We start from the raw sequence: 13094 nt of genomic DNA, 5'->3' as shown, positions 1-13094 counted from the left end.
GTGTCTAATGGTAAGTAAGCTTGCATATCTAATAGCCTGTCACATACCCTGTTACCAGATATGTAGTTCAAGGGCAAAAACAACCTACAAGACCAAAACCTACAACATTATCTATTAGCTGCAAATATCTCAATTAGTCCAAAATAAGCATGTACGATGTGAAAAGTCCTGAATGTATGATCAACAAATGATACATGACAGATAGAAGTGTGTCACATGATAAAGGTGACATACAACAAAGCAGATTGCTACGTCATGAGAGAGATGGGGCTTAGGTTGATGCATACGAAAAGGCCAAAATTCTCAATGAATTTATAAGGAAAAAAGTTCTCTTGTAAAGTTATGCACAAGGTGACTGATAATACATATGAGTTGATGAATCCAGGAAAGCCCGTATTCACCTCTAGGTGCAAGTAAGAGAATCAAGGTAATCATCCACCGGACAATATAACGATCACCTCCACTTGACTAAATTGTATGAGGTCACCACTAGCGTCATGAGAGCCCCTCCATGTTGGGTGATAAAACCACGACTATTTTAGCCCTACGACATTTCTGGGAACAACTGTAATGCTGACAGATAACACTACTTTCCTGATGCAGCAATGCTCAACACGTTTGTGAGCTGGTAACACAAGTGCTTCTTTTCAAATCTTTCACTGTGCAAGTCAACTAGCCAGTATGGGTAACTGTGTCCTTGATCTCAAACACAATCGTTCACTTGTTCAAAGCTAGCTGAACCAAAAACTCTCTAAAATGGCACACCGGAAAATTGAAAACTGCCAAAGAAATCTACAATGTGACATGAAACACACCTGTCCATAAAGTTCAAACTTAAATGAACAATTTTGTCTAGTATCAGCAAGGTTCGTGAATATTTACCGACTTTGTCCCAACTCTGGCTTGTTCAGCTCATGTTCCTTAGAAACAATGTCCTTCCAATTAGTTGGTTCTACAACTGCAGAGCTGCTGGATACACACCCAGTGCAATGTACGCCTGGGATTTTCACCCTCTTCTACATGAGAAGAAAAGAGCTCGCTTCAGGTTACCTTGAAAGCAAATCACAAATTTGACAAATATCATCAAATATAATAAGCAGCTCCTTTCTACCTTGTCTTCACCTTCACTGTCAGTAGAAATATCAATGACTGCATGTGACAAATCCACATGCTTCTCTTTTGCCGAAGGTTCCAAAAGCTTTGACTGTGGAGAGTCTAAGGTACCATTAAGGTGCTCCTTGAATGTTGGACTCCATAAAGATGGGCCTGTGAATGAACAGAACCAAATTTTTATATTCAGGTATTCTGTTTATGTTATACATTCAGAAAATTTTAACTTTAAAGAAAAAAATAATTAAACAGCTTCAGGACAGCAGCTCTATGTTAAACAATAAACTGTGTCAATTGCAAGATTTTTCCATAAACAGGAAAGCTGAATCTATCACATCAGATGAAAGACGTCAACATGCCTCGCATTCCATCGTAAACATACAGAGATGGTCTTCAAATTTCCTGGTGCGCTAAAAGTAGACACATATATGTTTGCGTACATAATATTTATCTATTTAAATTCTCAATATATGCATATATGTATGTACACATGATAGATATGTGTATATATGACTCAGGAGACGAATGCAAATGAAAAGCATTTGATACAATTCCTTCAGATATACGACAAAACCTTGTTTTTTCCAAATCCTTACACAATCCAGGCAGCAAGATGATAAGAAACAACAGTGACAAACTTAATTTTGAATTTGTACTTTGATCTGCTTTCAAGCTTTCTACAGAAGCTGAACTTTGGTTTTTCCTTGATACAAAGCCTTTCAATCGGTATGTTCTTAAATTCGGTGGCTTCTCCTTTGCATTGGTGCATGTTTCTAGTACATGCCGGTGACCACGGCAAGCAACAGGATGCTGAATACCATCCCACATACGACAACAAAATTTGCTTGCTAACTCATCTGCACAAGGATAATGAAAGCTGCGCCGGCATGTCTTGACACGACAACCTAAAGTGGCCCCATATTCCTTGCACGCAGCACACACCTGTTTTGCAAAAGCACTCAATTCTTTATTGTCACAGATGAAAGGCCAAATAAGTAAAAACTGTGGAGTGTTGTGAACTTCACCAATAATTTTCCGCGCCTCACAGCATCAGAAAGCCCTTGAAGCTTATCCCCATCTTCATACACCTGCCAGTAATCTCTCTCTCTCTCTCTCTCTCTCTCTCTCTCTCTCTCTCTCTCTCTCTCTCAATCAATCAATCAATCACGAAACACACTTGAGGAGGGAGAACTGCAACCCTCAGTAATAGAAGAACTAAACTCAATCAAAGAGCAAGTGCGAGCCATCAAAGAGGGGGAAGAGCAACATAAAGAGATGACGACTTCCTGGGTGGACGTTATTACAAAGACTCAGCAGAAGGCAGATGAAGCCCAGAAATGGATTGAAGTGGCCAAGAAAGGCAAAAGCAAGGAAATAACGTCGACACCCACCATTATCAACTTGACCCTAGAAGAGGAGCAAAGACGACGTGTGCGCTCTCTACATGTGAGAATTTGCGGTCTTAAAGACAAAGATAATGTAGACGAAGAGGTAAAAGAACTCATGGCTTTGATGGGGCTTCATGAGCCGATGCACTCAAGAGCCTGGAGAGTGGGCAACAACAAGAAAAATGGGAGCAATGGCGAAACCTCGAAAGAAAGGGCACTCATCCTTCGTTTTCCCTCCATGGAAGCAAAGAAAGACTTTTTGAAGAAAAGACCAACTCTTAAGAAAACAGGTATCTTTCTCGGAGATGACCTTACAATCTCACAGATCGCTCATATGCAGGAGGTAATGCCAGAGATTAGAGCGGAAAGGGAAAAAGGCAAGATTGCCTTTTACCGAGATGGAAGAGTGGTGATATTGGAGCGACGCTCCACATGACGATGTGAGGCCTATGGGACTGCACTCAGAGTTGCTACCTGAAATTGTAATGGATCTATGCGTCTTGATGTAGGTGCTTTTGAGGAGAGACATCATCTTCTACTCTGAGACACATCAAGCCCCTGGGCAGTCTATGCCTCACATTAGTGGATACAGATGGGAGACAACCTGTAGACAGGAGACACGATCAGAGCACAGAGGGCGGGGCTCGGGAGGAGTGGCAGTGTTATTTAGGGAGGAGTTGGAGCCATTGATACATATAGCTCGCAGGGATGAGCAAGCTAGGTACATGTGGGTGAGATTGAGAGCAGAGACAGGCAGATATCTTTACATTTCTATTTGCTACTTTCCCCCAAGTACGTCAGTATATGCACCACCTAAAGGACAGTCCCCCTTTTCTATCTTTGGATGATGACATATGGGAGTTCTCTAGAGATGGTGACATTATCATTCTAGGGGACTTCAATGCTAGGACTGCCCATCATCAGACAATGTTTTATGATACCTCAGAGGAGATGCTGAGAGAGTTGGATGTTGTGGAGACATGCCTATCTAGACTATTGCAGGATGGGGAATATACTGAGTATGGACGGCACTTGATAGACATGGGGACTGCACATGGATTGGCCATCTTGAATGGCCTACAGAGATTTCCCGCTGCCGGAGGTTTCACATGCTTTCCACACAGACATGGAGCCAGCACAATGGATTATGTCATGGCACAGCCGAGCCTCATCTCTAGTCTCACTGTTGGGCCCAGACCTGTTGGGGTGGCAGTGGATCAAGCTCTTGTGTCGTTGACCATCTTTTTCCAGTTCAGTGTAGCACACAGGCCACGGGCAGCTGCCCCTACTTGCTACACCTTCACGCGGGAGACGGACTCTGTATACATAGATGGGATATACAGACGCTTGTGCACTGAGGAGCCAGGCCGACCTCTGGAGGTGCTTACTACTATACTAACACAAACATTACATGATGCAGCAGCAGAGACATACCCACACACTCAGCCTGAGCAGAGACGCCGTTCTGGGAGCATGCCCCAGAACAGCTGGTATGATGCCGAATGCTGCGAGACTAGAGCTAGACTTCAGAGGGAGGTGCTTTTGGGAGACATCACTCACAAGCAGTCACAGATTGACTTCCGATGCCTAGTGCGGCGGAAGAAAAGGGCATTTTTGGCTCGACTAGAGCAGGATCTTTACCAGCTATTCTTGAGTCAGGACTCGCGTGAGACGTGGCAGCTCTTTCATGAGCACCCCCCCCCCCCCTGCCATTACCTCTACAGAGACTTGGGGCCAGTACGCATCATCTCTATACAGAGTTTCTGGACAGCTGCCCCTTCCCGACCCCCCCGATCCATGCCCACGAACATGTGCTTTTTTGCACCGCTGAGATGGTGAGGAAGGCCATTGATAGGATGAGGACTGGGAGAGCATATGATCATGATGGCTTAGCGGCTGAGAATTTCATGCATGCCAGAGATCTACTAGCAGAGCTTCTAGCAGTTATGTTTAACCGTGCCATGTGTGAGGGCCTACCTGATACTTGGAGCCTTTCTACGATTGTACCCATCTTCAAGTCAAGAGACCCTATGGAGCCTGGGAATTATCGCACTATCATGATTGGACACACATTGGCACCGTTGTACGCATCCATTCTTGAGCAGCAGCTGAGTAGATGGGCAGAGAGGGCAGGGATACGTGTTTCAGGAGAGGCTTTTCTACTCTTGACCATATCTTGACACTCAGAGCCATCATTGAGGAGGGCAGATCACATGGGAGACGGATCTATCGTAGCTTTGTGGACTTCCGCAAAGCATTTGACACAGTACCGAGAGCTAGTTTGATGCGCAGATTACAGGAGATGGGAGTACCTACAGAGCTCATCTGGGGTATCATGGCTTTGTACAGGTCAGTAGTGGGGCATGTACGCACCTCAGAGGGTCTGTCCGCACTAGTTCACTCCACTATTGGTGTGAAGCAGGGCTGCCCGCTCTCTCCTACTCTATTTGGTATGTATGTGGATGAGGTTGCTGACTACATTGAGAGAGATGGTGATAGAGGAGCACAGCTAGCAGGGACATGGATTCCACTATTGCTCTATGCTGATGATATTGTGTTGATCTCCGACTCTCCAGAGGGGATGCAACGTCATTTGGATGCTCTGCATAGATTTGCCCACGAAAGTGGTTTGTCGGTCAACCTTGGTAAAACCAAGGTCATGGTATTTAATACCACCCCACAGTGGATCAGGAGGTCGGCACCTGCATTCACATACGGCCAGAAGACAGTGGAGTATACAGATGCTTACACTTACCTTGGAGTGGTTTTTAGTGGACCAGCATTTTCACTGAGGAGAGCAGCAGAGACTAGACTGACCAGAGTCCATGCAGCATTGGGCAGATTGGAGAGGATGTGCTCAAAGGTTCAGTTTCCGGAGCCTCGGACGAAGCTCTGGCTATTTGACACTTTAGTGGCGTCTGCATTGCTCTATGGAGCTGAGATATGGGGACCTTCATTGGATCATCACGGGAGGACAGGTCGCACTGATGGGTGGGGGGACATGGAGAAGCCTCTGGTCTCTATGATCTCGTGGCTCATTAGAGCCAAGGCTTCAGTACCACGTGCCATTATCCGAGCAGAGCTAGCTGCTCCCACACTAGTAGTCGAGGCGCTTACCAGATCTGCCTCCTTCATACACCGCATGTGGGAACTTTTCAGAGACAGATATGCCCGCCTTGCACTTGAGTCCTCTCGACAGTTAGCCATGCAGGGAGATACATCATGCTGGTATGGTGAAATGACATCATGGTTTCAGGCGCATGGTTTCAGCATAGACAGATTGCCTCCCCTCCACTCCTCATTAGAGGCACCCTCTCTGACTCTTACACAGTCCGAGATCACCAGGCTCATCCGACAGGACTTGGCCCAGCTAGACATCAGGAGGACATGGATACAGCCAGCACAGGAGCTGGCCACGGAGATGGCTTTCTACAGAGAGCATCTTCTCCAGCTTACAGAGGACAGTTTTCTGACGAGGCCCAGATACATGGACACTCACTTGTCTCATGGGATACGATGTGCTATTGGCCAAATACGCACATCTTCACACCAGCTGCGGATCGAGACTGAAGAACAGTGGAGTACCAGCAGAGGCCAGGACATGCCCCCTGTGTGGCATAGAGCCAGAGACAGAGTTGCACTACACATGCCACTGCCCCGTCTACTACGAGATACGAGGCCGCTTCCACTGCTTGTTTAGAGAGGGCTTTGGACCACTCTCCAGAGTCATGCAGTACGAGGATCAGAGATGCTTGGGTTTGTTTCTACTCGAGCTGCGCCGACACAGAGAGAACCTGATGAGAGGAGAGGCTAGCCAGTCTCAGAGACACATCACAGACTTCTTTAGAGCAGACACTGGGTACCCGAAGGAGCTACTACCACAGCAGAGCTCGTCGCCTCACACCAGAGGCACACTGATCGACCGGGCGACCGAGCTAGGGAGATCCAGACGCCCACGACTGCGGAGGACTACACAGCACCGACAGAGGCTGCATCAGAGGATTCGGATCACTTTGGCCCGACATGCACGACGCCCGGTCAGACTACTGACCATGGAGGAGATTGATGAGATCCGCCAGCGACCGATGCTGGATCTCTTGTGATTTAGCTACCCCAGCTAGCTGCTCTGCCCCGTTCACACCTAGCAGTTCAGGATTCCATAGTATATTTGTTTTGTCATTTTGTTACTCTGACTTTGTATCAGATCCACCACATTGTAACTTTTTGGTCTCATAGGTCACTTTGGCCTTTTGAAGACGTTAATATAACATTTCATTTCATCTCTCTCTCTCTCTCTCTCTCTCTCTCTCTCTCTCTCTCTCTCTATATATATATATATATATATATATATATATATATATATATATATATATATATCGCGCTCCCGCACCCACTGCCCCCTGCTCTGCACCGCACCCGCTGCCCTCGCTCTCCCGCTCTCTCTCTCTCTCTCTCTCTCTCTCTCTCTCTCTCTCTCTCTCTCTCTCTCTCTCTCTCTTTGCTTACCGTACTCTATGGCGCACTCTCCTTTTAATTTTTTGCTTATCGTACTCTCTCTCTCTCAACTCTATCGCTCTCTCTCTCTTTTTAATTTTTTGTTTATCGTACTCTCTCTCTCAACTCTATCGTGCTGCCCCTTGCAGCCCAGCCCCGCCCCGCCCCGCCCGGCGCTGTCCCGACCCCCAAGGTAGGATCCATACGTCCGTATAGTACGGTACGGTACCGTACGGATCCGTACTGTACCAAAAAAAAAAAAAAAACGAATTTCCCCTTCGCGTTTTCGGATTTAATTTCGCCTCTGTTTTGGGGGTTTGGCCACCTGATTATTGAGACAGAGTGAGTTTGGGCGCCTGTTTATTGCAGACAGAGCTCTGCAAACTCGCCTGCAGAGCAACCTTGTGCACGGTAAAGGTAAGTGCTCGTCCTCGCGAGTCTCCCTCGCGCATACCTTGTGTGTTTCTCGCGATAGCATCAATGTTTTTGTTCACCAATCTGTAGGTACACCATGCCTCGCAAACCCAACCCAGTCTGGAGCGCACACACCACTGTCATTGCGGTGGTAAATATAGGAGGGCAAGCACGATCAGGAACACGTACTTGGGCCTACAAATATTGTGGAAAACAGTAGACAAGTACAGTGATGCCTGTGTTGAGGCACCTTACTGGCATCGGCACTACTGGCCAGTGCGGATGACTCGCCTTGGATTGTCTATTTATGACAGCCTTGGATAGTAGAACAATGAGCTAATATCCTAGAAGTGATTTATTATCAAGTACGGACCGTATTGTAGGTTTTTGACGTTTTCGAAAAAAAACTTACGAATTTTACGTACCTTACCACTCAATCCATTCGATACTACGTACAGTACGTACCGAACACGTACTGTACCTTACGTACCTTTCCACCTTGCCCACCCCCACCTACCACGCCCCTCGCGCTGTCCCACCTGCCTAGCCCCGCCCATGCGCTGCCCCCCCCCCCCCCCCCCCCCCCCCCCCCCCCCCCCCCAACTTGCCACGCCCTTGCGCTGCCCTTCCCCAGCCATACCTCCTCGCGTTCCCCCACTGGCCCAGCTACCACGCCCGCTGCCCTCTGCTGTGACTTGCGTTTTCTGCAGAACAGAGACAGAGAAAAGGGTGTCAAGAACACAGATTTCGTCAAGCACGGAATTTTTCTAATTTTTCTAGTACTGGTCCAGCTGTTTTCCACAAGGGAATCCAGAAATTCAGATAGCAGATTTTTTCGGCAAATGTATGCTTAATGCGGATGTACGCTTGATGCAGGAGATAATGTATGCATCGTGTGGATGCATATGTGCGCTTAGTGGCTCTTTTCCGGACGGCGATTAAGCATGAGGAAGCTGAATGATAAAGCCGACCCCCTAGAGGATGCCATTCAAAAGTACAAAGAGGAAATGACGGAGAGCATTACCAAGATGAACCGCAATCTATTGGGCACAATAAAAATGCTCGAAGGACGCGTGCTGATCCAAGAGAGCAAGATAAATGCACTAGAAGATCGAGTGACGACTCAAGATGAAGAGATTGCGTCACTCAAGAAAGATCTCGCCGAAGCACGATCAAGAAACACACTGGAAGAGGGCGAACTACAACCCTCAGTAATCGAAGAAACACGATCAAGGAGTAAGTGCGGGCCATCAAAGAGGGAGAAGAGCAACACAAAGAGATGACGACTTCTTGGGTGGATGTTCTTACAAAAACTCAACAGAAGGCGGATGAAGCTGAGAAATGGATCGAGGTTGCCAAGAAAGGAAAAGGCAAGGAGATAACGCCCACGTCCACACCCACTATCATTAATCAGACACTAGAGGAGGAGCAAAGAAGACGTGTGTGCGCTTTACATGTGAGAATTTGCGGTCTTAAAGACAAAGGCAATGTGGACGAAGAGGTAAAAGAACTCATGGCCTTGATGGGGGTTCATGAGCCGACGCACATGAGAGCCTCGAGAGTGGGCAACATAAAGAAAAATGGAAGCAGTGGGGAAACCTCAAAAGAAAGGGCACTCATCCTCCATTTTCCCTCCATGGAAGCGAAGAAGTCCTTCTTGAAGAAAAGACCAACTCTTAAAGAGACGGGCATCTTTCTCAGGGATGATCTTACCCTCTCGTAGATCGCTCATATGCAGAAAGTAATGCCGGAGATTAGAGCCGCAAGGGGAAAAGGCAAGATTGCCTTTTACCGAGATGGAAGAGTGGTAATACTAGAGCGACGCTCCACATGACGGTGCGAGACTTATGGGACCACACTCGAAGTGGCTGCCTGGAACTGTACTGGATCTATGAGTCTTGATGTGGGTGCTTTTGAGGATAGTTTTACTGGAAGAGACATCATCTTTTACTTTGAGACACAACAGGCCCCTGGGCAATCCATGCCTCACATCAGTGGATACAGGTGGAAGACAGCTTACAGACAGGAGACACGCTCAGAGCACAAAGGACGGGGCTCGGGGGGAGTGGCAGTGTTATTTAGAGAGGATTTGCAGCCATTGATACATATAGCCCGTAGGGATGAGCAGGCTAGGTACATGTGGGTGAGATTGAAAGCAGAGACAGGAAAATATCTCTACATTGCTATTTGCTACTTTCCCCCGAGTACATCAGTTTATGCATCACCCAGAGGACAGTCCCCTTTTTCTATTTTGGATAATGACATATGGGAGTTCTCTAGAGATGGTGACATTATCATTCTAGGGGACTTCAATGCTAGGATTGCCCATCACCAGACAGTGTTTTATGATACTTCAGAGGAGATGCTGAGAGAGCTAGACGTTGTAGGGACGGGCCTGTCCAGACTATCACACAATGTGGAATATATTGAGTATGGGCGACATGGGCACCGCACATGGACTGGCCATCTTGAATGGCCTACAGAGGTTTCCTACTGCGGGAGGTTTCACATGCTTCCCACACAGACATCGAGCCAGCACAGTGGACTATGTCATGGCACAACCGAATCTCATCTCTAATATCCAAGATCTCACAATTGGGCCCAGACCGATCGGGGTGACAGTGGATCATGCTCTTGTGTCGATGACCATCTCCTTCCAGTTCAGTGTAGCACACAAGCCACGGGTAGCAGTCCCTACTAGCTACACCTTCACGCGGGAGACGGATTCTGTATACATAGACGGGATCTACAGACGTATATGCACTGAGGAACCGGGGCGACCTCTGGAGGAGCATACTACTATACTGACACAGACATTACATGATGCAGCAGCAGAGGCATACCCACACACTCAGCCTGAGGAGAGACGCCGATCAGGGAGCATGCCTCAGAACAGCTGGTACGATGAGGAGTGCCGCCAGACTGGAGCTAGACTTCAAAGGGAGGTGCTTTTGGGGGACGTCACTCACAGACAGTCACAGATTGACTTCCGACGCCTGGTGCGGCGAAAGAAGAGGGCATGTTTGGCTCGACTCGAGCAGGATCTATACCAGCTATTCTTGAGTCCGGACTCGCGTGAGGCGTGGCGGCTCTTTCATGAGCAGTCCCCCCTCCCCCCCTGCTGTTACCTCCCCAGAGACCTGGGGTCAGTAAGCATCATCTTTGTACATAGTACCTGGACAGCTGCCCCTTCCCAACCCCCCCGATCCATGCCCACACACATGTGCTTTTTTCACCGCTGAGATGGTGAAGAAAGCCATTGACATGATGAGGACTGGGAGAGCATATGATCATGATGGCCTAGTGGCTGAGCATTTCATGCATGCCAAAGACCTACTAGCAAAGCTTCTAGCAGTTATCTTTAACCGTGCCACGTGTGAGGGCCTGCTGGACACTTGGAGCCTATCTACGATTGTACCTATCTTCAAGTCAGGCGACCCCATGGAGCCTGGGAATTATCGCACTATCATGATTGGACACACACTGGCACGGTTGTATGCATCCATTCTTGAGCAACACTTGAGTAGATGGGCAGAGAGGGAAGGAATGCGCGCAGCTGGGCAGGCAGGGTTCAAGAGAGGCTTCTCTACTCTTGACCATATCTTCACACTCAAGGCCATCATCGAGGAGGGCAGATCTCATGGGAGACGGATCTATTTGTTAGGTGCAGCGGAATGAATGTTTGCGCTTTGCTCAAGATGAGTGCTCCGAACTGTGCCCAAGGTTCCTTTTGTTCTTATGGAAGGTAGAGCTTTCCGTTCTTAATGAGAGAGTGCTATGATCACAAACAAAGTGAATGGACACTGTGCGTGCAAGTGTATGAGCTTGAGAGATAGAGAGAGAGAAGAGAGATACGACACCAGAGACGTTGTAAAACCCTCCTCCGAAGGCCCCACTCTCATCGGCGAGAGTGGTCTACTTATGATTGCACAAAGTGGTACAATGACGATGCAATGGACTGGTGCAACTTGGGACTATGTCGGTGACGACGACGGGGATGACGACAACGACTTAAGGGCTGAAATCTGTGGTCTTCTATCTGCTGTCCATAAAAACGCTATGGCTGAAAATCTGGGACTGATGCGGGGTGGCTTAAAACTGCTGTTTTGGCTGCGTTTGTGAGGGCTGAAAATGGGGGTACTTCTGCAATCAGCTAGGTCTGAATCTGCTGTTTTCCTAATGGCTGAAAACGATGGTCCACGTGCTGCAGATGAGGCTGAAAATCCAAAAACGCTAGCAGCCTGGTAGCGTTAGTGAAAACGCTAGGGATCTGGGATTGTTGGCGAGGACTGCAAAGCTGAAAACGCCAAGGCTTGAGGTAGGTGATGATGAAGACCAAAAACGCTAGGCTTAGAGGATTCTGGGCTCGCCAAGGGAAGCTTGGAGAGGTCTTGCTGACAGAAAGGGAGTACCTGCTGCCTGTGGGCCTGTTGTGCTCCTTGCTCATCTGCCAAAGAATGCTAGCTTTGGTTTGCTTATATACAAACTTAGCAAAATTGCCCTACCTACTTTTGTTGGAAAGTCACTTAAATTAATAAGTGAAAAATATCAAAAAATAAGGAAAATAGGCTAAATGCACTAGAAAAATCCCCTAACTGATTCTAATGGATTCTCATGGGAATTCTGATGATCATGTTGTGTGCAACCAAAGGATATGCATCTATGCTAAGTGACTGGGCATGCACGGTCTACGAATAGACTCACAAAATTGCCGGATCACTTCTAATCTAGACTTGACTGGACTGACTGAACCCTGATCATGCTGTAGCTTGTCCACAAACACATAGGGTTGGATGTGTCACGTGACACTATTGTAGCTTTGTGGACTTCCGCAAAGCCTTTGACACAGTACCCAGAGCTAGATTGATGCGCAGACTACAGGAGATGGGAGTACCCACAGAGCTCATTTGGGGGATCATGGCATTGTACAGATCAGTAGTAGGGTATGTACGCACCCCTGAGGGACTATCTACACCGGTTCACTCCACTATTGGGGTGAAGCAGGGCTGCCCGCTTTCTCCTACTCTATTCAGTATGTATGTGGATGAGGTTTCTGACTACATTGAGAGCGATGGTGATAGAGGCGCACAGTTGGCAGGGACATGGATTCCACTTTTGTTATATGCTGATGATATTGTATTGATCTCCGAATCTCCGGAGGGAATGCAACGTCAATTGGATGCTTTGCATAGGTTTGCACACGAAAGTGGTTTGTCACTCAACCTTGGTAAAACCAAGGTTATGGTGTTTAATACCACCCCACAGTGGATCAGGAGGTCGGCACCTACATTCACATACGGCCAGGAGACTGTGGAGTACACAGATGCTTATACTTAGCTTGGAGTGGTTTTAAGCGGACCTGCATTCTCACTCAAAAGAGCAGCAGAGACCAGATTGACTAGAGCCCACGCAGCATTGGGTAGATTGGAGAGGACATGTTCGCAGGTTCAGTTTCAGGAGCCTCGGACGAAGCTCTAGCTCTTTGACACTTTGGTGAATTCTGCATTGCTCTATTGAGCTGAGATATGGGGACCTTCATTGGATTACCACAAGAGGCCGGGTCGCACTGATGGATGGGGGAACATGGAGAAACCTCTCGTCTCTAAGATCTCGCGGCTCATTAGAGCCAAGGCATCAGTCAACGGGCCATTATCCGAGCAGAGCTAGCGGCCCCCCATTAGTGGTTGA

At 47.7% G+C, this 13094-nt stretch overlaps 1 protein-coding gene across 2 annotated transcripts in view; it reads right to left on the bottom strand.

Moving 5' to 3' along the window:
• Nucleotides 1-13094, bottom strand: part of LOC147439844 (uncharacterized) — a 127138-nt gene that overhangs the window by 16539 nt on the left and 97505 nt on the right. Inside the window, exons 6-9 of one of the 2 annotated variants that reach the window (XM_086485581.1) lie at nucleotides 2136-2198; nucleotides 1767-2052; nucleotides 1112-1266; nucleotides 883-1013 (exon numbers count right to left, since the gene is read on the bottom strand). In XM_086485581.1, coding sequence (XP_086341707.1) covers nucleotides 883-1013; nucleotides 1112-1266; nucleotides 1767-2052; nucleotides 2136-2198 — 635 coding nt within the window. Of the gene's footprint in view, nucleotides 1-882; nucleotides 1017-1111; nucleotides 1267-1766; nucleotides 2053-2135; nucleotides 2199-13094 lie in introns of both variants that reach the window. The other variant, XM_086485580.1, reaches the window with a different exon arrangement.

The sequence above is a fragment of the Adiantum capillus-veneris genome, chromosome 16 (genome assembly GCF_014529385.1).
Source record: "Adiantum capillus-veneris isolate H3 chromosome 16, ASM1452938v2, whole genome shotgun sequence".
Classification (NCBI taxonomy): Eukaryota; Viridiplantae; Streptophyta; class Polypodiopsida; order Polypodiales; family Pteridaceae; genus Adiantum; species Adiantum capillus-veneris.
This window is presented reverse-complemented; position numbering and strand designations above follow the sequence as displayed.